The following is a 27020-nucleotide window of genomic DNA, read 5'->3' on the forward strand; positions in this document are numbered from 1 at the left end:
TTTCCAAGTGTGTGACCAAGTTTAATGATACATCTGTTCTGAAACACTTGACCATCAATAACATTTCACGGGTTACGATGCCCAGAATGTTACTTCATAGGTGTTTTATACGAATATTTACAAAGACTTTCAAAATTCAGTGGCACTAAACAGATGAGAAGAACTTAAAACTTTAAGCTACAATGCTTAAAAAATGTAAACAGTTTATTTTACATAGTTGTAAAATATAAGAACTTTCTAATGCAGCTTAATTTTATCTGGAAGGCGAATATATCCTGGTGCCCGTGAACAAGGAATGAGAGAATTCTTTACACAAGTATTGTGCTCCAGTGTGCAAAAAATTATATATAAGAAAGGAATCTAAAGTCCACAACAATTAAAAGACAACAAAAAAATTTTCACGTCCTGAAGTTGAGAAATCTATAAAAACATTTACACAAGGTTGCTGACCCATCAAAAACTTGCATAACTTAAAATTCTGAACAACAGCTACTACAAATTCAAGATCTTTCTCGAATGGAATTTTGTGCGAACATCAGACTAGATCATTCAGCATTTTTCCAGCCATACCTCCAACCTTCCTCTACCATCCCCATTCCTGACATCTAGTGGCCACCAGCACCACCAAAATCCTGTTGATATATATTCAAATTAGTGCATGTAACCAAAAGGCACACACATGTGTGAATACAGTTTCGTGCAGAAACCTGTGCAGGTTCACAATTATGTTGCAGAACAACTGTTCATAGAAAGTTAGAGTCTAACGTTTGGCAGGATTATTCTTACACATTCCTTTCTATTCTACAAGCCCAGGTTTTAATAGGTAGACACTGCTTTCCAAGGATCCAATATTTGAGTAGCCTTAAAATAAAGATTTAAAAATAAATCAGCCTGTAACATTATTATATTAGATACTTCGCTTTTGCCCGCATTATTTATGGATTTTTAATCCCACAGTACCATAGCTTTATGCTGTCAGTTGCAAAACAACTAAGATACATATTTCTTTTTGTTAATGAAGACTTTGATTGCTCCAGTAAAGTCAGCTGATAAAAGCACTTCTGTGTGATCTGTCTTCAAAGCTCCTTAATAAGGAAAGAGAATAAACTGTTAGTTCATTGAGGCGGGGGGGAAATCGAGCTCTCATTCAAACATAAGCTCTCACTGCGACACCCTTCTATCACATTCCTGTTCTCTATGCCAATACTTCAAGAAACATCTGCATTTTTAGGACAGAGACTTTTTAATCATATATTGGTAAATCTCTACCTCCTAACAGTTCAAGTGTAAAAACAATAATCCTAACTATCACAGGACAACAGCTATGTCCCTCACTTCACATTCTCTCAGGTTTTAAGAATGCAACAGCTGCCAAAATGTTCAACTGCTACGGCAGGAATATATACCCATGCCACTGCAAGGAATTTTGATCTCAAGAAACTCCCCTCCCAAACCGAAAGTGTTCTTCATAATCTTTTCCTCCTCATCCCATGGTATCAAGCAGAGCACATCTTAAACACCTACCAGAGGGTATGGTATCTGATGTTTCAGAATCTTCTCCCTTACTTTCAACTTCTTGCTTTTCAGAAGTTTCCAGTGACACCATCAAACCAGGATTGGGAGCAAAAATTGCAGATGTGACCACTGCATTGTGCGCTTCAGAAAGAAAACCCAATTTTGATTACCTTATTTCAAGGAATTGTTAATTTTACAAGAATAGCAGGCATAAATTTTAGTAAGTATCCAAAAATCTCAGTGGCACCAGTTAAGCTCATCATTCAAGAAGCAACTGTCACTGTTTTAAGCTTAGGGATTTCAGAAGTTCCTGTAAATGCCCAAAACTAAGTGGCAAGAGCTCCAAACCACATCTGATATAAACACAGTCCTGCATTTCCCAAAAACTGCCTGTTTGTAGGAGATGAGAGTTGCTTTTTTTTTTAATCCTGCCATGAAAGAAAACACGTTTGCATTTGTTTTCAAAGCCAATTTTCTATAAAGGACCTAAGGATTGATAATTACTTTGGTTACTACACTTACACAACTAAGTTCTGCCAGCAAAGCATTACATTCATTCAGAATGTCTTAATGAAGCTGGACAAACTCTTTGCTACTCTGTCTCTTGCCATCCCAATCGTGTATTTGTGAAGAGTTTCCTGTGGACAAGATTTTCTGACAGAGTCCCCTTATTGAAAATCCACCAATTACAATGCATCTTGTTAATAAATTGTTCAAACGAAAAGAGTAGCACTGATGAGCAAATAAAAACTAAAAGATAAAACATTTCATTTTTGAAATCATATGAGCTTTGATAAAACAAAGATCAAAAGTTGATTTTTACCTTTAATGCCTTCCCAGAAATCATTACGGTCTCTTCTTACAGATGTAAACTTGCTCAAGTCATGGTACGTACTCCAAATATAAACGTATTTATCTTCTGAACCACTTACGATGTAGGTAAAGTCATGGCTAAAGATTCAAAGAAACAAACACATTACTTCTCTCAGCTGTTCAAGCAACTGTTACAATAGCTCTACAGAGGACTTGCAGATTTACAAGTGCAACCAGGCTAAGTTCACAATTCAGATTGGGTTTTTTTGAGCTGCAGTCACTAAAATAAAGGATCAAACAACAAGGTCCTTAAATGAATGTGCATGCTAGCTTCCTGATGCTCTTCCTCAGGAAGAAAAAGTAGTTCTCATGAATAGCACACAGAAGCTGTTCTCCTGCAGCTTCTTGCATAGAAGAGGGTATAGTCTAACCGCTCTACTCAGCAACAGGAAAATAGCATAATCTTGAAGTGCAATTTGCATCTGTTTGAGTCTCGAACTTGAATGAACACCTGACTGTGTAACAGGAATTGTTTACAATACAATCACGGGCAAAAAAAAATCCACACAGGTGGAAGATGAAAGACATTCAACAAGACTAATGAAATGACTGCACAACACACACTGACAGAGACAAAACAGTACCTGCAAATTCAACTCAAGTATTTACTTTTAATTTACCTACTGCATGAATATGCAACGTACCTAAACTCTAAAGCTAACTATGCTACAGCCCTGTAAGTAGAGACGACTTAATTTGGGAAATTAACCTTGAGCAGGGGGGCTGGACAAGATGACCTCCAGAGGTCCCTTCCAACCTCAGCCATTCTGTGAATTACTGGGTCAGCCTTAAGGTGCTTTCAGCGGCCAACAGCTGACAATCAAGATTAAACTTGGCATTATTCCTTAGGCACTGCTGCCCTCCTCTGCTCAAGCATCCAGGTTAAACCCAAGCATCTTTCCCCTTTGGCTTCTGCAAGGCTCAGATAGGGAACAGAAAACAATACTCTTCTCCCTCTACTCCCTCTCTTTTACTACCTTAAAAACCAGTATTTCCATGACAGTCACAGTAATATACTCAAATTCAGAAAAGCATCTTATGTCAGCACAGAGATAGAAGAAAAAAAGAATTCCAACTCAGATTTGCAGGCTGTTTCCTGACAGTGATGATACACAGGCAGTGACCAACAGCCCTGGACAACAGTTGAGTGACCAACACATCTACAACAATCCCTGACAAAATTAAGGAAAACAAAACATATTTATCATGGAGGAGAGAAAAGATGTGGTGTCCCAGCCCCACCAGTTCTAGCACAGTTCCTGTATTTACAGCAATAAATGGACATGCATTATACTGTCAATACAAAAGCATTCACTCATCCACAGAAGCTCCCTGCTCATAGGCAGCTTTGTCATTCTTGACCAGAGCCTTCAGTTACCTTTGTATTCTGAGCCAAGTGACATTTCAGAGGCTCAGCTGCATACCAAGACTAAATTTTAATCTTATATTATAATACAATATTATACAGTAAACAGATGATTTAAACGAAAGCCTCTGTACTTCAGCCACAGCATTTCCCAGATCTGACAACTCCATTGCTGTAATACTGCCTTACCTAAAGCTGGCTTTGATCTGGCTGCTGCTGTTGACATAACCTTTGTATTTCATAGATAGAGACAGATCTCTTAGGTCATACAATCTGATTCTGGAATCATTTGATGTCACTAGTATCTAGGAAAGAAATAAATGAGATTTAGAAGTGGAAACCATTAGCATGGCCAAGAAGGAGCAAAAAGTTCATTCAAACAGTCAAGAAGTCCTTGTTCGTTGATCAAAAAAAAAAAAGACATAACGAAGAATAGGTCCAAAGAAGCAGAACAAGATTTAGGACAATGACATTTTTCTCCCTCATCATCTGCCAATGGATCAAAGACAACTTCACTGTCAAGATCACCCTGACTGCTCTGAACCAGAACAGCTGCTCTTTACTGAAGTAAAATGTGGGCCCAAAGAACAGTCACCGATTTGCAAAGGATATTTTGGACCACATTCCACAATAATATAGCAGAACAGCTATTCTAGTGAGGTAAATTTCTGGAGAGTCATGACCTATCAACCATGAAGCACAGACCAGAGGCCATTACCTGCTACGTAAGTGAACTGAGCTTTTCTTGGTTAATGTGAGTTTGCTTCCTTTTCACATTTTTCAAATCAGAAGCTTAAATGTACTTATAAGGAACGGAGAAGTCTATGAAAGGGTTGTCAAAATGAGTAAGGACATCCAGCTGATTAGCCGTTTTGTGGTACCTTAGAAGTGGAGCAGACTGCAGGTTAGCAGCAAGTCTCAAGGTGACGCTAGGGAAAGGGTATAGCAGAGTAGCAGTCAAATACGGACCTTGACTTAACTAATCATTCATGCCAAAGTGGCAACTCTCAGAACACCATTAATACCAGATTACAGAACTTCCTATTTGTTTTCAAAAGAGTTTGTGCTGAGCTGTGTTTCATTACATCATCTAACATGCCGATGCACAGCATTCGATGCACACCCAAAGGCACTACTTATTTCTGTATCTTCTGCATGTCTTTAACGTAGTAATTTCTGTGTCATTGGTAAGAACACAATATAGGTGGCAACAGCTGCTGATCTCTCTCTACTAGAGCCAGCTGTTGACCCAACATCACCCCTGAAACTGTATATACAAGTGAGAAACTCTCCAGCTTTAAATTATTACTTTAATAATCAGCAGCATGTTCTTTGCTTGATGAGAATTTGACCCTTTCAACACAAGACTTCAGCTTAGATTGAAGCTAAACAAAAGGACTGATTCTGAAGAATGGAGTACACTTGCTTGGATAACAGCTTCTGAGCGTTCAGCGGTTTTTCCAGCTTCTGTATGAAGCACATTTCCAAATGAATATTAAATTCGAGAGAGGTTAGTTATGCTAAAGAAATTTCACAGAGAGCCATGTGTAAGCATTTTCTCACATTTACATTAATCAGATCATGATCTTATTTTAAAAAGTCTATTTTACTACTATTTAATATTGTATTAGTCTAAATCAGCTACGAGTAGTGTTCAATTTAGTAGTGTTAAAAGGTTTATGATTTATGTCAGTGACTACAAACAACACTTAGCACAAACTTGATTAAGTATTAGATATAAATATCAGACTCCAGTACTGAGCCAAAGTTGCACTGAAAGACAGTACCTTATTTTCTCCAGGCAGGGGTTCAATGCCAGTAATTTTTCTTCCAACTCTGTTTCGGCCTCTGGTAGAACGCACATGAATTTGTGTATGGTACTTCAAGTGCTGAAAAGATATTAAAATGTATCCCAATTTGAAATAATTGTGTAAAAACTTTAAACTATTTTGCTTCAAGTTCCAACAGATTTGTTTTTTGATATTTAAATAAGCATGATTTTTAGGTCTGTTTGTTATTTAACACCAGAAAAATAGAGTCTCAAAAACTTTTTACCTCCGTGTCATAGAAGATGCATCTTCCATCGTATGTGCCTATGACTGCATATTTGCCATTCTGACAGAAGTTGGCGGCTGTAATCAATTTTGTCTGCCCATCTACTTCATTCCATAATGCCACTTTTTTGTCAGGAATGTTCCAGAGTCGGAGTTTCCCATCCAATGAACCACTTAAGAAGTACCTGTCATCCTGAAAGTACAAACTACATTAATTTCCCCTTGTGCTATGAGTATGCCCTGATTTCCTTAAAACCTTCCCGCCCCATTTCCAAATGGCTTCTCTCGAGAACCTCCCAAATAAAGAGCTCTCAGATGAGTTGATTATAACGTTTAAGACGGCTGAAAAGACAATGTTAAAATCACTCGTAAATGGAGTTAAATTTCTTACAGATTTTTGACAAGGTTACACACACGCAGTGTGTATACCTCAAGTTAGAAAATTGTTCACTGCTACCAGTTACTTTTTACTCTCTCAACGTAAGTCAGAAAAATACTACCCTTGTCAGGAGTTGAAAGCTCATTTCAGAGTTCCAGATACATCTACCAGTTATGTATGTTCAGGGAACACCAAAAAATGCTGTTCCTCTATTTGAGTTTATTAAAATTAGGAAGCTTTATTACAGTGTTTTTGTTAAATCATCAAATAAGATAAGTTGGAAGGGATCTCTGGAGGTCTCTGGTCTACCTCCCCTGCTTGTAGCAAGGACAGCCTCAAAAGTTTGATCAGGCTGTAGAGGATTACATCCTGCCAACTTTTAAACATCCCCAAGGATTCTGTGGTCTCTGGACAATCTGTTCTATTTAATTAAATTTTAATGGGAAAAATCGTAACAACATCCCTTACTAGAAATTCTGACTCTTCACAAAGTTACTCAAAACTACTCCAGCTGTGATCTTATAGCCAATAGACAATTCACTTTCAACATCATGCTTACAAACAGTTAAACCACATGCACACTCCTGGTGAGGTTTAATGAAGATGAACACTTAAAGTTATGGTATATTATCCAATAGGGATATTTTTAAAGTGCACAAACTATTATTCTTTTTTTTTTTTTAAATGAAAATAAAGGGGGAGGACTCCTGTAATTTCAAATTCTGCCTCTCTAGAAGGAAGAGGGGAATTACACTTACCCGTGGATGGAATGCTATAGCAGTGACAAAGTCTATATGCTGGAAACAGCAAAGACATTCTCTTCTTGATATGTGCCATAATCTGACAGTCTTGTCCATAGAAGAAGAAAGTAAGAAGTAATTCTGTGAAACAAGAGAATTCCATCTTTATTAATAGACACCAAAGTAACAGAAAATACAGAAGCAATTTGATTGGTAAAGTCCTACCAATTTCTCTGTTGCCATGAAATTAAACATTTTATCCTTTCACATAAAATGTTTTATCAAAATTATCCTCACTCATTGGTGCTTTCCTTAAGCCCAGTACACTGATGCTCAGTCACAAAAAGTTTTCTGGAAAAGTCTCAATGGAAATGAATACTTGGAAAGTAGTTAAAGTATTCAGGGAAGAGTCTCTCCTGCCTAAGATCCTTCAGCCAGACTGCATTCTTAAAACTACAACTGCATTCCAATGTACAGAATTAACTGAATTTGCAAATATTTCACGTAAAGCTAAGTTAAGCACAAGGTAATTATCTAATTTTAAGATATATCTATTTATTCAGCAACTTAGAATCTGTACACTGCATAAAACCAGTGAAGCATACTGAAGAAAAGCAGTAACACCATGGATCAGAAATCACACAGCTCAATGGAAATTCCTCCCACTCTAAACAATTTAACTTCACTATTGAATACACAACTGTGACTGTTACTAGCTTGATCTTTTTGTTTTTTTAAAGACTACTTAATTAGAGAAGCCTAAGAGGCTTGTTCATTTTATCCCAACCATTTCAGCTGGAATAAGCATTGTCTCTACAAATCTTTTCTCTTAACTTCAATGATCATTTCATATCGTTTAGATGTATGGTTCCAATGGCAATTGACAAAACAAAAAATGGAAACACAGGAGAACTATGTAGTCTTTAAGGTGCCTTACTTTAGACCAGGAAAGATCAAGAAGATCTGCTGTATGCCCTTTGTATTTGCAAAATGGTCGTTGACGAAACGGGGCATTTTTATCATCTGGGTCTTCATCAACTCCACTGCAAATCTATCAGAGAAGTGTATAGAAACATTTTATAATGTTAGCTGGAAAAATTAACAAGAAAGCAATTACATTGTTACTGGCCCTGTACTTTTTGTAAGAAGTGAAGAACAACTCTTATGACTTTAAAATAAACAACACTACAGTAATAAACAACCAAAGTAAACTTTAAGTATAGAGACCTATGAAACATCTTGAAATTCCAAAATTAAGAAGCTCTATATTTTCCATCCATACAGCTTTTATTAAAGGCATAAGCTGAGAGCAATATAAGCAAACATCTGAAGATAAGCTTTCCAAACAAAGTATATAGGTCTTCAAAACTCCATTCCAATTTAGAATATAAGCTGTAAGTTAAAGCTTCCATATTTCTAGTGCATATCAAGAATGATAACTCCCTAACAAGAGCTCCTTTCAGAATAAACAGGTGCAAAACAAAAAACCCTAGAAGTTCCTATACAATATCTCTCCAGCAAAAAAACCACTCAAAACAACATCCGTGGTGTGCGTGGCTAAGCAAGCCTATTCACTTACCTAAGGTAAGGAAATATTCCACCTCCCCTCCTCCTCCCCGCCAAAACAGTGCGCCTTAAATAACACTACTGCTAAAACCTTTAAGTTCTTTGTCATGTTTCTTACACTACTAGAAACCAAATATAGTAAAAAATAACCTTAAATACATGATTTTAATGGTAAGTTTACTAAAGTATCCAAACACTCTACAAGTAAGAGTGTCTCAATACTTTTGGTCAGTCATGTTCCACTTTATTCTACACAGATGTGAAAAATTTAAAAACGTCAGGCTTTATTATGCTTCTGAGTATCCCATTGTTGAGTTTGGCCTTCCTCAGAAAAGACATCAGGTCAGATGTTAGCCATAAGCAATGCTCCAAGGCAAAACACTAGGACAGGAAGTTCCACAATGTAGGTTGTTTTTTTTTTTTTCCCATTTAGCATTTCACTCAGAAATCTACTCTGGCAGAAGGCCACAGCAAAGCTCTGCAGCTTTTGTAATGCATTGTTCAGCGGTGTACTTTCTTGCTTGCACCCCATACGCTTGGGTAACAGCATTTGACTGAAGGCGTCTATTGATAAGATAGTTTGCCTATGCCTCAGTGACACAGAGCAAGAACTCTTGAATGTGTATTTGCTTAAAGCAACACTGAAAATCTGGCATTACAGAACAAGGCGACCCCCCACCTCTTCCCCTCCCGATACCTAGCGTACATACCCCTGCATCAGTATCAGACTTGGAAGAATTCAGACTCTCTTGAGATGGGGAGGGAGAGACACGGCCTAGAACACAGGCAGAAACACCATGGTCAACTCTAAGTTCCCAAGCAACTAGGATTTCTTGTGTTTTAGAGCTGTAGCAATGCATAGAAAGATACCTTCTGTGTTATACTTCATTCGCATGTTGTTGAAGTAGTCAAAAGCATTCTTTAAAACCCATATTCTTACTACGTTGTCCTGTCCTGCAGATGCGAGTAATCGACCGCAGTGAGAGAATTTCATTGTCCAAACAGCACCCTGTCAAAATGAAAAAAAAAAAAAGATTAAGTTACATAAAGCACCTTTTTCCATACCAAAAAGTCTTTCTATAATGCAAACTGACAAGATTTAGGACATATACAAGACACCACAAGTAAAATAAATCGTAGCCCAAACAACTGAAAAGTAACTGTTAAGTCTGGTGGATTGTGCAACATACTTGCAGAAACAGTTTGAAAGGAACAGCCCACAAAGTGGGTTACTGCAAGGAAGGAGTTATGGGGGCTCAGCGCTACCGCAGCATTCTACGTAAGACTGGCACAGTTAGTAACAGTCAGCAAGCCAGGGTTCTGAGGGACTTACAACCTGCTATTTGATTTGTGAAACTGGCAAGTATTTGTAGCTGCACTTTTTGCAGCTGTGCTAACACTTTTTTTTTAAATAGAAGTTGTGCTTGGTTACATCAATTCTGGCAACCAAAACGAGTACTACATATATTTGTTGAATTCAGAATTGCAATGAGGATTTTGCAAAGTCTATGAAGACAACAATTCTTTCTCCACTGCAAAGACCGAAGAGTGAATAGTCAATAAAACACAGTACCACACAGGCAATATTCAATTTCCTGCTGATATTTAATGAACAGCCATCATGCACTTGACTCCACCAACCTAGCACCCTTTTAGGATGCTTTTGAGGAATTTTGTAGGTTTTAAGAAGTCAAATACTGACATGACGGAAACTAACACAGACGGATTACCAGTAGGACTGGAAACCTTAGCTGTGGATGACAAGCTTGAACTCTCCAGTCACCAAACTGATTGCCACAGGTCATTATCCTTAGCCTAACTCTTCAAAGATGGGGGACTGGTTCAATTGTTGTCAGACAGTTGCTGTCAGCAGAACCACCTGGGAAGTCAGGAGCACTAGAATGTATTTCAGACCCTGCCGGGGAGCATACACACTTGCAACAGTGATGAACAGGTAGGTTTTTCTGCCTCATTCTCCACAGGCATCTCTGCAAATATTATGATATTTCCCGGTCTCTCCCCTCCTTATCATTCTGATCCCCATACCCCATTACTCTCTCCCACTTTTGCCTCCAGAGCCTATCTAGTACTCCTGTTCAATACTTGTGTTCATCTCTCTCACAGGCAGACTAGTTTATTTGCTGAGTAAGTCAATCCTGCTGCTCTCTGCTCAGTTCTGGCCATGGTACAGAGCCTATTTCACCCTAAATCTGTAATTGCAGGAACCAAGAAACCAAGTACTACTCGATACCAAAACTCTTTTTCAAGAAAAAGCTCTTGAGAATCCCTGAAGCCAGAGTATCTACAGACTTTATTTTTTTCCTGAACATCTGATCAAACCAGCCAAATTTTCATTTCTTGCCGGAATGTTATTTTCCTGAATGAAACTGCTCTTCAAGAAGAATAAACCTGACAGTAATTTCTGGAGGTCACCAAGTAGATGAAAACTAAAAGTTGAAACTTGGGCTGAGCAGATTCAGCAAAACCACATATGAAATTTGAGAGACCTACCATATGCTCTCCACTGAGATCCTGAACAACTTTAATTTGTTCAAAATCATAAGGTCCCTTGAAGCCATGTGCTGCTTTGAACTTAACTGGTCTTGTATATGGCATCCCTTCATCATCACTGGAAGAGGGATCATCTTGATCTGTATGGAAGACTAAAAGGAACACAAATTCAGCACTACGTATCACAGCACACATTTTTTAGTAAGCATTTGCCAACGCTTTTTGGTAGCAGATCAGTTTTGATTTAGCAAATTTTTATAGGCAACATTAAGATCTTAAACCAAAACAAGAATACTGTTGCATCAAGGACTACAAATACATCTACACTAATTTTAGGTTGCAGTGAATCCAAATACGTAACACTCAAAATAAGAACTGCTATCCTTTTTGGTTCTGTCTCTTTCTTTGCACCAGGTCTTGCATTCATCAGATCCCACACTAAGTGATTTCTGCCAGTTCAACGTACGCTGAAAATTAGCCATTTCATTATAGGGGTTTCTTTGACTGAATATGCCGAAATGGCCTGGTGATTTGCCCATGAAGACTAAGAATTGAAAGAGAGCTGGGGCAAACAACCAGTGGCAGTGTAAGATGCTAAAGTGCAGCAGTTCTACAGCATTTATCTGAGGCTGTGGTTAGACTGGCTTACTGTAGTACTAGAAATCTGTCTGAAAGAAGCACTGATGAAACCAGGAGAATACAGCTGTAGCTGGGAAATCGTCTAACAGGAGCTCAAGCTATATGAGAATTCTAATGGTGGTACTGGTTATCAGACAACAATCTGATTTTATTGAAGTAATGAAGACAACCCCCACTTCTACCTTTATTGGAGTAACTTTCCAAAAAGTTTTACATTTTGATATCCGGACAGCTTTCTAACAGCATAACAAAAATTATAGTATTCAACTGGTTTAGCTGAAATGGTCTCTCAACTACTACTTTACAAGACTTCATCCTTATAACCCACTAGTCTCAGAATGCCTACCAAACTATAAGTTTTAACTCTAAAAAGCCACCATCAACTATACAGTGGTAGTATACAGCAGTATATGTTCCTCAGACAGCTTTGAGTCCTAGAAACCAAGAATAAACAGACTATCCTACAAAAAACAAGTTAGTGTCACTGACCTTCATCTCGAACACTCTTAACTTTATTTACAGCACGTTCACCGTATTCTTCAGCAAGGTGCTTTGCTCGCTTGACAGACTTGCCAAGGAATTTTTTCAGCTGGGTCCTTTAAAAAGCAATGACACTTTTTCACTACATAATACTGGCAAATTCTCATTTTTTGCTATTATGAATCAATAGTTTTGATTTGAAATGCAATATTATCTCTTTCTGTTACTGCTTCCTAGAATAAGCATTTAATTTGCCAGCAGTCCTGTAATCTGCAGTTAAACTGCAGAGCAACGGACTTAGGTAAATTCAGGTATCGCTTGTAGTTAAAATGTAACTTGTTCAGAAATCAGATGGAGAGCTTCAGATTAGAAAAACAAACCCTGCCTCTCCTTTGCAGGGACATGAAACAGCATCTTACGTTTTTTGTTTTAGCCTCCCTCCGTCAGTATCGGCTTGTTGTGTCTGCATTTTGTCTTCATCATCAGACTGTGCTGCATCATTACTAGGAAATACAGAAAACTTGTTTAATATGAACTCATAATAAATCTAAATGGAATGAAACATTAGTAAAGTAGGATCTGCATTTTAGGATCCATCTTTACTCCTTCATGAAACACATTGGAAATACATGGACATGATGTTAATCAAATAATAAAACAGACATTTCAACTCTCTGGCATCGTGATACTAAAACTGTGTACGGACTCCAGATGCCAAAGATCCATTACTACCTTCCATAAATTCAAGACTTTCAGCTTATTGTGACACTTTGAAAGCTAAAAACAGACACAATACACTATGTTACTAGGAACTGGTAAAGTGCCACCTTGTTCTCCTACCTTATTTTCCATAGATCAAATAAATACTGGTTAATTCTGAAGCAGAAATTTGTACACAGAGTACAGTTCTACAGAAGTGAGCTTTCAATGACAATAGAGCACTGCAAAAAACCTAAAATTATCTGATGTATAATTCACATAAATGTAGGTTTTTGAAAATAACATCTAGACTAACACAATTCCTGATCATTAAGAAACTATTTTTCTATCAAAGTTTACAGACTCAGTTTTAAATGTTAAGAGGGCCTAAAGCCCTGCTGAGGACAGGAAAACCTCAAAGTAGTCAGCTATACTGATGACCACAGATCTCCAGAGCACTGAATTCTACTAAATTAAACACTGAAAAAGCTGGAGAAGGTGGTAGCATGAACAACAGACAGTACTTAAACATCAACTGTGTTTAATTCAGTATAGAAATGACAACATTTAACACACCAAGTACTAACAGCAGTTCAGCTAGATTTCCAGAGATACTTCCCTGTCAAGATCCAGCAACAACATCAACTTTAAGTTAACTTAAAAGAATTCAATAAACAGCCTAGTTCCTAGAGAACTGGGAATTAGCACTCAAATCAGTCAGACACAGATGGATTGGGACTCTCTTTACTTGCATAAGAGCTGCCTCCACGCATGCAAAAACGATGAGAGCAATGGTATCAGAAAGAGCTGAAAGCTATCATCATTCATACCTGACGTATTCTTTAGTTCTCCTCATGATATGCAAAGTTAGGGGATTAATGCCTGTTGGCAACTTTTCTTCTGCCAAACTCAGGGGTATTTCTTCACCTGTATCAAGGTTTTTTATCATTACACTTGCTAGAATTTCCTATGGAAAAAGTAAGATGTAAAATCAAGATGACTTGATTAGATCCCAAAACCTAGGGCAGAATATTAATCATCCAATCTTACAGATTATTTATCTTAATGGGAAATTCTGTAGCTGATTATATCTTTATTTTTCAAAGACTAAGTTTAAGTTAAAATTGCCTTTAGCATGTTAGCGCAAATATTACCAACCACTATAAACAGATGAACAATTACACATCATCGTAAGCTTCAACTTCGTCAATCAGATATGCAGCTGTACAGATGTCAGCCGCTGCCTGACACTTTCCACGTTAATACCAAACATATTACGTAATTAAGAGATTTTGAAGTCTTCTCCGTTCAGATATTCTAACAGTTGTAGCTTAGATTTAGTCAAAGTCAACCTTTACTCACAGAAAAAGACACTTAGATGTAACTAGTACTACAAAAAGGAAAAGGGTTTTTTGGAGAATTTCATTATCTGTTCATGATCATGCATTTGTTTAGCAGCGGCAAAAAAGCTATACACAGATACACATAAAAAACCTCGCAGCAGCTCGATAGTGTCATTAGGAATAATGGCAGTTGCCAGCTGAAGAAACTATTTCTTAATGTTAGGAAAATCATTCTCCTATTGCTGACTCCTTCCCCCTTCAGACACAAACTTGGAAACACCAAGTTTCCTGGTGTTTCCTCACATTGAAATCTTGTAACATGTTTGCACAGCTACAAGCACAAAGTCATAGCATTTCAGGTCTAGTACACCTCACTCTTTCAAACGCTAATACTACATATGACTCAGGGACCAGAGTGCTTGGGTGGATAAAGCCAGCGTGCCATCACTCCTGTTCACATCCCTGGTCGTGGCATATAGTGGTTCAGAGCGCAAAAAGTGACATGAGACTACTTGAATTCATGTGACAGACTGGAAAAGCAAGCACAAGAACGTACTATGTACAGACCACATTCATTAATACCTCATCCGTGAGCTCTCTTCCAGAATTAGACCTGGGTCTTTGTGGTCCAAGTACTTCATTTGTTGTTTGGCCATCAGCTGCTTTCCCATTTTCCTGAAATTTTGCAGACAGAACATATTACCTCTAGCATAACACTGATGTGGTAGACAATGGTACAGTTATTGAACTTAAAATTGTTTCCTGATACCTGTGCAGTGACTATTTTATCTCCACTAGTTGCACTTGCCAAATCCAAAGAAGGCTGAGAATCTTTGGGCATGCCTTCTGTCACTGTACTTGGAGTTAAGAGACCACCAGCTGTGAAGTTCTCGCGAGAAACTGACAAGAGATTCATATTAGAAAGAAGAGCGCAACACTTGCCTTAGGATTCTAACAATCTGTAGACTAACATCACACTCCTGAGCACCCTTTCTGACAAGTTTGAGTTTTTTTAAACATCAACTGCCACCAAATCTGCCTCATCAATTGCATATTCCATACATAGTATAGCAGGCACAGGCTCAATTTCACACCTAGTCCTCTTAAGTTTTATTAACAATTTGTAATTCTTTTTAGGCATTTCCCTAGTTACCCAGGACTACTCATTTTCATGGGGCCTCAGTCTACATCTTGACTTGTAAATCTATGCAAATACAGATTGCACACATTTTATCTGAACTTTTTTCAGTTTCTATATTGATGAGGCAACTTCTCCTTGCTACAGAAGAGCTATTTTGGTAGGAACTGTTAGTTTACATCTATGTGAAAGTCTATGAATTAGGAATACTTGTAATACAAAAGGGTGTTTCTCCACTGGAAGAAACTAAGACTGCTGAAGAACTTTTTTCCCCTCGTTCATATGTCAACCTAATTAAAAATCACAAGATCGAACAATTCTTCACTCAAACCACAAAAATAGTAACCATGTAGATAACTAGAGCCATCTAGAATAGAATACTTGCCTTCTAGAACAGGTTTTTGCACTTCGAAATCCAGTTCACTCTTCTTCTTCCGAGGTGGTGGAGCTGGCCGTGCAGGCGGTGGTGGTCTTGGAGGAGGAACATTTGTTGGAGGTGGTGGCCGTGCTGGGACAGGCTTCTTTGTGCTAGCAACTATATCAGGTTCTACAGTGAGCTGCCTTGGTGGTTTTGCTGGAGGAGTTTCTTCTGCTGTAGAAAGATCTTTGGTAGATAAATCTGAAGCCACTTGTTCTGAAGTATTTGCCTCTTTCTTGTCTGTAATGTCATTATTTTTTGATGTTTCTTCCTGTGCTTCAGTTTCATCCATTTTATGGTCAGTTGCATTTGTTACTTTTGTTAGTTTTTGAGTTTCCTGTTGCTCAGAAGTCAAGAAAAGCTTCCCTGACTCCAGTTCAGTGTCCTTGCACACAATCTGATACACCGGTTCTTTAGGGTCTTCTTGTAATGATATTTTAGCAGCTAATACTTCTGGAATACTACTAATGATACCTGCTCCAGAAATCCAAGCATTTGCATCTGAAGTTGGAACAGTTAGTTCTTTTCCTCTGGAAGCTAAAGAATCATCATCCAGTTGTTGTGCCTTCTGGCTTTCTTCTATAATACTGTCAATAATCTAAAAAACAAAAACCAAAACCATTCAACTGTTAAATAGCAGGCATTTCTAGGGTACACTTACCAGTTAGTCTGTACAACACCCAAAAGGGCTTTTTCATTGAAGAGTTGCTTTGTATACAAAATGTATCTTTTGTTTTAAAATTCTGGAGATCTACATACAGAAATAGGCATAACTGAAAAATAAAACAAAGTGAATAACTTCTATTCCTTTTCAATATAATTTGAGAGAAACTTAGGAAACAAGAACTGTTCACTCTTCAGAGTTCTCATGCACTGCTAAATATGATCCTGTAAATTGCACATAAAATTCATCACTGGTGAATCCTAAATGTGTTTTTAGAACACAGTTTCATATTTTCCCTTTAGGTGGACACTCTTACTAACATTAATGACAAATTCTAACCTATGTTAGTTTTAGGATGAAGACAGTTAAATTATTTAATATTTCTCGCGTGATGCTAGAAGCACATAGTAGTATTTAACTAACCTCTTTTGAATCATCTTGTTTCGTTTCTTGTACGAAGGTTTCATTTCCAGCTTTGTGTAGATTGCTATCCATATCCTGTCAAAAAAAAAAAGATGGTAGATACCATAAGATGATGGTAGTAAGTCCTTCAGTAACATGATCTAACCGAAATATAGCTACAACAAATTAAATAGTATAAAGGGCAAGAGTTCTGCTACCTTTTCACATATAACTGCTGTGAGATAGATGTTTAAACAGTAATGCACAGTACACAAGAGTATTTCACACCACCATACACAGAGAGAAAGCCTGCACAGCGTTAAACAAAGAATGCAGTTATCTTTAAGAGGTTTCAACCTCTACTAAAATAAAATTGAAGGTAGCATGAAGTCTAGAGCAACATACACATTTAATAACCTGCAGCAATATTAAAACTTTTTTTCTTCATCAGCTTGTGGGAAAGGATGCAAGAACTGTATTATCACAACATATAACAAACTTCTTTTAGAAATTTCCAGGTTAAGTCAGGCAGATCTATCAAATGGTCACAAATATGCCTTTGAGGTTTTGACACGGAATTTTGCATTCTACAATTTATTTCTCATGCACACTGTCTATTTTTGCCAGTCATCTTCATGCAGATCCTTCCAAAATCTAAATAAACTGCAGCAGAACAAATTAAATAACTGGATTTAGGCAAAAACCAAGAACATTTTCAGAACATTTGGATGAAAGACTGCATGAATAGTCAAAGCTGAGTATACTGTTTATTCTTTATATGTGTATAACCAGCACTACCAGGATATTATACTAGTGATGTGAAGTCAGCTTGGAGTTTAAGAAGTACAGTTTCAAGATGCACAAAGGCTATGCCAAAGTGTTGATGCTCTATCAAACAAAGACTTAATAAAAGCAATTCACTAAAGGTGGCCTCGTATGCCAAAATACTGCAGTAAATCTTTGTAATAGTTCTAAGTCTCATTTAATTAAAAAAATATAACGCTTAAGATAGACAGCCCTAGGAATATTAGAATTAGATTATACTTTGGGCATGTTAACTATGTTAACTGAAAATATTCTAGTTGTGAGTGAACATATTCATCAATTCCTGAAAAATCTTAAGTTCAGAAAAGCAAGTAGTGTATATCATAGAAGGATACTGCTTTAACCCGAAGCCTGCTTTAACCTCAGTTAATACGGTCTAGTAGGAACTTCATCATATGCATTCTGTTCTACAAAAATATTGATCACAATGCCTATAAGCATATATATTAGCAATATTTAAAGGGGAATCTGACAGAATCCTTGACATTGGAAGGGTCCTGGAAGGTCCCGTAGTCCTCAAAGCAGAGCCAACTAGAACAAGGTGCTTAGAGATGTGTCCAGTCATGTTCCGACTATATCCAAGGATGGAGGCTGCACATCATCTCCCTGCAATTTGTCCCACTGTTTGACCATACTGCACAGTCTATTTATTGACCAAAGATGCAGGCAAAAGCCTGTATGTCTCTCAAAAGAGGAAAAACTCCTCAAAACTACCTCAAAGAATTAAGTTACTGAACTTAAACGTTAAAGAAAAACCAAACACATCTCAGCTGATTCCCTGAGTTGAGATATACAACTGCTGTTCTACTCTCCTTCCTGTCCACAGTTACGAAACTGTTCTGTTGAGGTCAGCAGTCTTCAACTGCCTCTCCACAATGTTAAAGCACCCAAAGGCTAGCTGTTACCATTATAAACTATTTTGTTAGGCTACTAATTTAATTCCACTTATATAATTATGGATATAAACAGGATACCTAATCTCCATATTAAATAGGTATTTTAAAAGACCTCCCCATCTTTTTTTGGACCTTGACAAGATTTAGAGTTACTGCCTAGTACAGATATCTAAGAAATTTCTCCTTAAACTTTTTTTAGACACTTAGCTAGTCGAGCAGAATCTTTATAGCATACTAACATACTATAATGTGTTTCAAAAAAAAAAAAAACCCACACAACTTTTCTAGACATCCATCTTTGAGAGTTCTGACCTCAAGAAATGGCATATCATGTAGAGACAGCTGCAACTATAGAAAAATTCCTCCTTCTCCACTCCCTCCCCCTCCTTCCACAAAGTTTTTCTAATCTAAATGCAAGTTCTACTTTGCTTTATTACTAAAATCTAGCTTCAAAGGTATGAAACTTAAATACTTGAGTGTAATCAGAGTCTACAGAAGCTCATTATATTAATTTCTAATTTTATTGACATTAAACTCACACACCTGTTAAACTTTGGACTTAGGAAATATTTCTTACCCATTCCAAGACTAACGATACCATTAGTCACACATTCACTCAGCTGATATGGTATCAAGCAGAGAAGCAAGTACTTTTTCCTCCTTCAGAAACTTAGCTTTGAACAAGTGACTTAGGAAGATACTTAAAAAAATAAAATATCTACAAGCCACATACAGAATCTCATAGCTAATAATTCCATCAACAAGACACTGAAGTTAGTTTTGAAGTTCACTGACTGCATTGAGTTTAGTCAGGATGATAGAGCAACATTTCTTGAACGGCTTACACATGTAACACAATCATTAAATGCACATTAAAAGAGAACACAGAACGGGATAAGTTGCTGTTCCATAAGAGACACTGTAAGGTATGGCATCACTGTAAAAAGATTATTGATTCAGAACAGAGAGTTGCTGAAAAATCAGAAACGCTATTTCTAAGATTCCCCAACACTTTGCAGACAAAACAGCAAGCCTTCTTTATGCAGCAGTGTTGCACAGCATCACCTCTGGCCCTTCTGAGACCAGGAAATGAGTGTTATTTGGACAAGGTTCTAATTCCTCACTTTTTTTATGTGTGCCAGATTCAGCTACACTGTCACTATGCACAGATGCAGCATACCAATTACCTGCGTGGGAAGTGGCAACGCTATCTTATTAAGCTAAATATAGTGTTTTATCTTCACATAACCTAGAGGGAAGGCTTTTGAAGTACAATCACTAAGATTTTTTCGTATTTTCAAGACAGAATAGAGCAAAGTCAACTATTTAATATAAATCAAGACCAAAAACCAAGTGCTGCAGAGACTTGCTTACTACTCACAAATCACTTGAAAGAAGTTAGTCTAGTAATTAAGTAGAGCTCAATTAAATTGCACATATACATTTCAGAATAAAATTAGCTTCAAGATATGTTAACATACCCTAAATAAAAGTAAAATTGGAACTTCAAGAGACATAAGCACAACAGTTGCTACCTATCACAAGAAAAGCCTATCATTTCCTGGCTGTGTAGATATTAGGGCTACCACAGCACAGCTGCTTTCAGTAGAAGTGCTCAACATTACATTCACCAATGAGCATTTGATTGATATTAAGAAGAAACTCACCTTTAATACATAGGATCCAACTTTTGTTGGTGACCTGTAAGAAAGAGAAGGCAGACTTAGGTAGAGCTCCAAGAAAAAAAAAAATCTTTTGACAATAAGCTTCATATTAAACAGCCTATAATACCATCTTCCTTTACAGTGAATGTATACTTGATACTTTAGACCAGCAAAGTGAACACTTCTCATACCATTCCTTTACACAAAAGGCTCCAGAGTTAAGTGCTCAATTGTCTACAATGCACAGATCCCCAGCTTCTACAATCCCTGAGTTCTCAGTAAAATCTTCTAGAAAACATATTTCTATCACCCTTTTCTAATAAAGTGATGCTATTCCAAGTACAAATTTCAAAACATTTCACATCACAGAGAATTTAAAATTAGCACATACAGGGAGCACAGGGTGGACATCAAAGAAACCAAAACTCTCAGAAAGCAGAAGTACAAATGCTCTAGTAGCTTGCAAATCAAGTGCCAGAGCTCTCATCTGTAGGGCTGACACTATCATAACCATTCTGCCCTTCAGCCTCTGTAGTAACTGTAAGGTCTTATTTCTAATCATGACTCTCAGTATAAATATAAGTATTTACATTATAACGGGAGGGAACTACTTTTGCACTACTTTCCAAAATGCATACTCTGAAACAATGAATTTGCGTTAGCATCCACTCATATATAATCTTTCATTTCAGTAATTACATGAAAGAACAAAGTATCTTAGGGGAATGGTATAGAATAATTACTTCTCTTCAGGTCACCGCTCAATCCAATCAGTGAATAGTCAACTCCTACTATATCCTGAACTTACATTTGCCACAAGTTTTCAGAATTCTTGAAGATATTTAAATATTGAGTCACACTGCTTACTCTGACTATGGGATCTTAACTCTATATATAAAGACGTTGAAAGGCTGGACCAGATGATCTTCTGAGGTCCCTTCCAAACTGGGCCATTCTATAACTCAGTTTGTCAGTCACCAGCAGTGACCAAATTACAGATTACTTCCTTAAAAGCTTACTACCAAATGGACTACAACCTGGATTGTACAAGCATCCCAGCTGGCTACCGAAGTCAGAGACACTTGACAACTTTGAGTATTGTCTTGCACCAAGCAATACAGACAAGATGGAGATCTCAGTCTAATTTGCCCCTCCTGCCTCCAACATGATGGTTTCAAGGGACAATACTTCTGAAAAAGGAACTTATTTCCATTTCATTTTAAAGAATTTTAGTTCTTCTCTTTACTGTCTAAAAGTGTTTCATTACGAAAAGAAAAGATACAGCAGAGTTAAGTAAACAAGAAAGTACAGTGGATGATCAAGTATAAAGCCTGTATCATTTGTAACTAATTTAACACCTTAAACCTAGATGCTTCCACCCAGATAGTGACACTTAAGATGCACAATATCCATAACACTGTTTCGAGGCATAATCCTCAGAGAAGGTGCTAACCCAGTGTGCAAAAGAGAAAAATCAGTATTTTGACCTGAAAACACAAATACATCTTTTGTCTTCCAAAATGTGTTGTTGGGAAAGGCCACAGACTGTGTTGAATCTCTGGCTACTAAAATGTTTTCAGTTCCACTATCAACTCTTGGATTTCCTTAGAAATAGTGGAAGAAATGTGTGTCCGTTCATTAAATCCACAAGATGATTTTAAAAATAAAATATATTTATAATTACAACATGAATGCCTAGGCTTCAGCAAGGTGTAGGGTCCTATCGTACAAGGCACTGCTAAGACTTTACAACCTAAATAAAACACAAATCCCCCAACTGCAAATAGATACTTTGGTTTTCTGTTGTGACACTGACCACCAATTAGCATGTCACTTCTGGTACACACAAACCATTCCTCCACTGGTAACACAAAATAAGGTTCAAAAGACATAGCTAAAGAAGTTGAAAGGGTAGCAATTAGTTTGGTGGAAAATCCACACTCAAGCTAAAACAAATCTTATTTCCCACGCTCATACTTCACCCTGGGAAAAAACCGCTCAAGTGATAAAGGTTACAGAGATAGCAGGTATAGAATGCAACATAGTGCTGATAGTTTCATATAGCACATGCACATGTCTTACATTAAGGTGAAACTTTGTTGTTAAAATTACACGCTTTTAAAACGTTGCAAAGCTCATAACTGTTTGGCAATAATACCACTTTCAGACCAGCTTATAATATAGTTAAATAAGTTTATTGGCTTGCCTGAGATTATTTGAGCTAAGGGTTTATAAGCACCATTGCTCCCTTCATCATGATCAGGTGCTGCTTACGTGCCATTACATTCACAAAGTCAGTCACAGAATAAGTTTAGTAATTGAAGCCTCTTGTAGTTCAACATTATTCTGGCACGGCCTCACCTTCCAAACCTCCTGAAGTTACCAGCCTTCCCCGCTCCCTAGTTTTACTTCACGGCCGCTAGTTTTATGGATGCAGTATCTGAAATGCTTGCATTTTTTAAAGAAGTATATATAGTGGCATAAGTGTCGGAAAAGATTTATATGAAAATAAATCCAATGATCAGATACTGATTTTGCTTTGAAAGGTCCATAGCTTTAGTGTTACAAGGCAGAACATCAAGACTGAGCTAAGGCACAGAAAATGTAAGGTGAAAACTTAATCTTGTTGTCTAGTGTGATTGTTTGGTAAACAGTGGGATTTAAAAATTGATAACAATAGATCTTGTAGACTTGCAGTCTACATCAAACACTTCTAACAAGTTTTCTTACACTAGTTTAACAAAGGAAGGTTTCAAGGTTATTTACAAAGATTAAACAAAAATCAAAGAAAAATCCCATTTTACCTACACAGACATAACCAGATGCCTGATTAATCTGAAAGTCAAGACTACAGGAAGCTGCCATTCCCACTACAAGGCAGTCTAGTACCTATTTGACATTTTCAACACATTGTTGCTAAGTTTTGTGACAGAAAACAAAACATTTAGCTCATAAAAACAAAACAAAACACCAATGACATGAATGACCAGCCCTGGTCAAATCCCAGAACACCACTGCCTGCTTTCCTGGGAGGATGTACATTGTTACAAAGCAGGTGTGCTAACAGGCAGATGAAAAGAAGTTTGAGGTGTATGTATAGCAGCAGTGCGCTGCACAGAACATACAGGTTCAGCAACCAGCCCACTAACTGTATTTACTTTACAAGTCCTTCGGCTTGCAGAAGCACAGAGTGTTCTCCCCCCTCTAACTGATGGCTGGCCTGGAAGCTACAATTATTCTCAATATAGCGCTCTGTGGCAGTCCACACCTTAAAAACCGCAAGGATTCATTACTGCAATGCACTGCTTGTGCTGCCCTTGGAAAGCGTTCGGGAACTTCAGCTAACTCAGAATGCAGAAACTTGTCTGCAGTGTTGCGAGTCACTACATCAACATAACTACACTTCCCACTCCATCTGCTTGCTGCCGAGATCAGCTTTGCATGTTGGCTAAAATACACACCAACAAAGAAGTTGTACTAAGCAGGTCCTGTGTGTCAACAAGGCACATCTTAACCTTAGGTAGCTTCCTACAAAGAAGAAAGCTAGATTCTTTAGGAAAAGCATCGAAGCAAATAGGACTACTGAAGTTAGAATTCAAGACCACCATTTCTTGAATTCAGTGCCTTTTGTTTGGTTTCTCATAACGATTTTTAGGATATGAGTACTCTAGAAACAAACTTGCCCCTTACTGTTAGGCATATGATGTTCAAACTATTAGATTTGGCAGTTCTTGATTTCAGAGTGCATGGATCACTTTTCTTATAAATAATATATAAGCGGGTTTGTCACATGCCTGCATCCAAACAAGTGTGCCTTACATCACATTTTCCTTCTCTCAAAACTGACATCCTCCTTCATGGAACAGTTTGTGCCTCTAAATTTCAGGTCTTTCTCTAAATCTCTTCTGTGGTTAGCCTTTTAAAAGCAGAGTGACAGAGGTTAAATAAAGGCATCTTCTGTCACGCTACCTGTCCACTCCTCTGGCTACACAACAAGCACATGCCTTCACTAACCAGTCTAAAAAGGCACCTAGATCTTCTTTCTAGGGTCTAAAAGAGCATGTAGAAACAGACATTGTCTGGGACCTAGTTATCTAACAGATGGACATTCTCCACACATCCTGTCAAAAGTAGAATTGCATGTAAAAGCCAAGATATACAGCAGAAGTGAAGCATACAGGCCTGGCCAGAGGGGATACAATAGTCTCCAAACATCTGGTTTAAACACACTTTATGGAAGTCACGAATCCAGGAGAGCTATCTCAGTCCATTATCACCTGAAAGAAACATTTTCTAACAAGTTCTGTAATTTTTGCCAATTAATTGTTAAAGAGCACCAATTATATATGTACTCGAGGATGCAGATATGGTGCTTTCCTTGAGAGAGGGGCTTAAGCATCAGTACCTATTGACTTACAGTAGGAATTGGGAGCTTATATCCTACTTAAAAATTCTGGTCTTTCACATCACATGAGACAATAAAACAAAAACAGCAAACAAGTCGCAAGTTTACATAAACAGTTGTCACCACTTTCAGAATTTCTGTATCAGCAGTTATTAAACTTCCCCACACGGAACTCGGGGCAGGGGGAAGAAGCTACAAACCCCACATTTTTTATGAGGGCAAATATATCTATGCCGCTTCACTAAAAACTGGCTATAGGACATGCTGTCAAAAAGGTTTCCCAAATGTTTTTGCTGATCTTCAGAACACTGAATGCACAAGGAAATGCTCAAACTGCAGAGGGCAATACACAGTTGTTTTTGATTGCCCTTCCTCCCATAAGAAGGTTTTGATTTTTCTTTTGTGGGACCCAACTCAATGCCATTACGCACGCACAGGTCTCAAATCTACAATCTACGAGCCTGCTTCCAAGAAGCGTCCAACGTAAATGTGAAATTAGCTCTCAAGAAATCTCAAAGCTTATTTAGAGAAAACACTATCCATATTGTTAGCATAGATTCAATAGCAGACTGAATTACAGATTCGGTATCTGTATTGCAAACTAAGTCCTCTGAGATCACCTCCTTATTTGACTCAAGCTGACAGGATTCTATTGACTTGAGTCAATAATGCACCCTTATAGGTTACGGAAGAATAATAAAAAAGTTAAAAGCATCTTTCATTTTAGTTGCTAGTGAGTGGCTCCATATCACTGTGTTCTGCTTAGATACAGGTTGAGGAAACCTGCAAGGTCAGGACATATAGCATTATCTGTATCAAGTAAAAGGCAGGATGTGCAGTTGGGCCACGTGTAATCACTCACTTCTACCAAAAGGTCTGGTTCCCCCTTCCTGCCTGCGGCTTCTAGCCACACAAATCCCATACCTTCGCCCCCTCCTGTCCCCACCCTGCCAGGTTCCAGATGCTTTAACCTCTAGAAACAGCAAAAACTATTCAATTTTTCAGCTGTTTTCAATAACTGTGAGTTAAGGCAACTCACAGAAGAGTCTGATGATCACTAGTGTCTGAGCAAGGTAAGCAGCTGGAGCAAAACCTCATTTCAGCACAAGTACTGTTAACTTGGCTTACCACATCTTGCAGAACTGTATGCCAAGATGTGCTTTTCACCAGGCTACATAAAAAGCTGAGTTCAAAGAAGCCTTGATACAGGATGTGCGGGTGAGGAGAACAGATCTAGTCGTTTGTTTGTTCTAGGCATCCAGTGACCACTGACACACAGATTGAAACAAGCCCTTAGTCAATTATTAAAGCTTCAAATGGACGGATCCCACAATCCATATCTTACTGCTCTTCGAACAAGCTACATGAAACCTCATCCTGCAAGGTCAAATAATGGAGAGGTTTGGTCCAGGCTACATGAAAACAGAACTGATACAAGCCATAACCTGTTTAGCACACATCTGGAAAGAGATATCTGCAGTTTGAAGAGAGGGAGCATGTTTGGCTAACATCAACAACACGGTGACACTGTTCGTTAGTTTTGGCGTAACAGCACCAGGAATCTACATTACAAAATGCTGTTAGAACTCCGGTACACAGAACCATACACTGGCTAAGGACAAGACATCGAAGCAACACCATTAAAAACAAATAACAGCGCACACTAGAAGTTGCTTTACACGCAGCAACTGCTAGCCTGTTGCTGAAGAAGCTCGTTCTGTTCTTTTCCTCAGAAAATCTGTTACTTTTATCGTATTTCAGGGATTAATTCTGTCGGTCCCGGTTTCATCTCCGCACGTCTTTCCTGAAAGCTACGTACGCCCAGCCCGAGGAAGACAGATATGATCTCATCAAGATAATGGCTACTGCCATCCCCACAAGCCTCGGGTTGTGCACCGAGAACGGCTCCGTTTCTTCACAGACTTTCGGGCTTGCCGCCCGCCCGCCCAGCCCGCCGCGGGCGCAGCCCGGCCCGCCGCCGGGACGGCCGAGCACCGCGCTCGCCGCCGCAGGCCCTCCGCTCCCCGGCGGGGGGACGCGGGGCTCGCCCCGTCCCTCCCCCGCAGGAGCTCCCGGCGGCCGCGCGGCGGGGGCGGCCGGCTCCCCTCAGGGCCGCGCTGAGGGAGGGAGGGGAGGGCAGGGAGGGGAGGGGGAGCGGCGGCCGCGCCGGACTCACGGCGCGGGGGAGGCGCCCGCCAGGTGCACGTCCTCGGGCGCATCGTAGAATTCCTCGGTATCGCTGTCGGAGGCCATGGCGGCGCCGGGCCGGGCCCAGCCGCCGGCAGCGCAGCGCAGGGGACGGCAGCGCAGCTCAGCGCAGCGTAAGGCTGGGCAGGGCGGCCGCCGCCGCCACCTCAGGGCCGGACGGGCGGGAGGACGGGCGTGGGCCGCGCGGCTCTCGCGAGAGCAGCGCCGACCCCACCCTCTGCCGGGCGGAAGCGCC

At 38.7% G+C, this 27020-nt stretch overlaps 1 protein-coding gene across 1 annotated transcript; it reads right to left on the reverse strand.

The window, feature by feature from the left end:
• WDR44 (WD repeat domain 44) lies at positions 1-27020 on the reverse strand. Its single transcript, XM_075106836.1, has 20 exons — positions 26754-27020; positions 20176-20209; positions 16809-16883; positions 15689-16319; positions 14935-15065; positions 14748-14840; positions 13653-13789; positions 12543-12626; positions 12133-12239; positions 11005-11156; positions 9364-9502; positions 9204-9268; positions 7865-7978; positions 6946-7068; positions 5810-6001; positions 5542-5643; positions 3944-4059; positions 2339-2466; positions 1525-1656; positions 1-1085 (listed from the first exon to the last, which is right to left on the reverse strand). The coding sequence occupies exons 1-20, from the start codon at positions 26828-26830 to the stop codon at positions 991-993; spliced, it is 2727 nt and encodes a 908-aa protein (XP_074962937.1). The 5' UTR covers positions 26831-27020; the 3' UTR covers positions 1-990.

Source organism: Phalacrocorax aristotelis, chromosome 11 (assembly GCF_949628215.1).
Source record: "Phalacrocorax aristotelis chromosome 11, bGulAri2.1, whole genome shotgun sequence".
Taxonomy (NCBI): domain Eukaryota; kingdom Metazoa; phylum Chordata; class Aves; order Suliformes; family Phalacrocoracidae; genus Phalacrocorax; species Phalacrocorax aristotelis.

Excerpts from the sequence above, each read along its gene's own strand:
- WDR44 (XM_075106836.1), bottom strand. The coding sequence starts at position 26,830 with ATGGCCTCCGACAGCGATACCGAGGAATTCTACGATGCGCCCGAGGAC. Across the intron at positions 11,157-12,132 it reads TAAGAGTGTTCGAGATGAAG|TCTTCCATACAGATCAAGAT; the intron begins GTCAGTGACACT and ends TGTTCCTTTTAG. Across the intron at positions 4,060-5,541 it reads CCCTGCCTGGAGAAAATAAG|ATACTAGTGACATCAAATGA; the intron begins GTACTGTCTTTC and ends TTTCTTTCCTAG.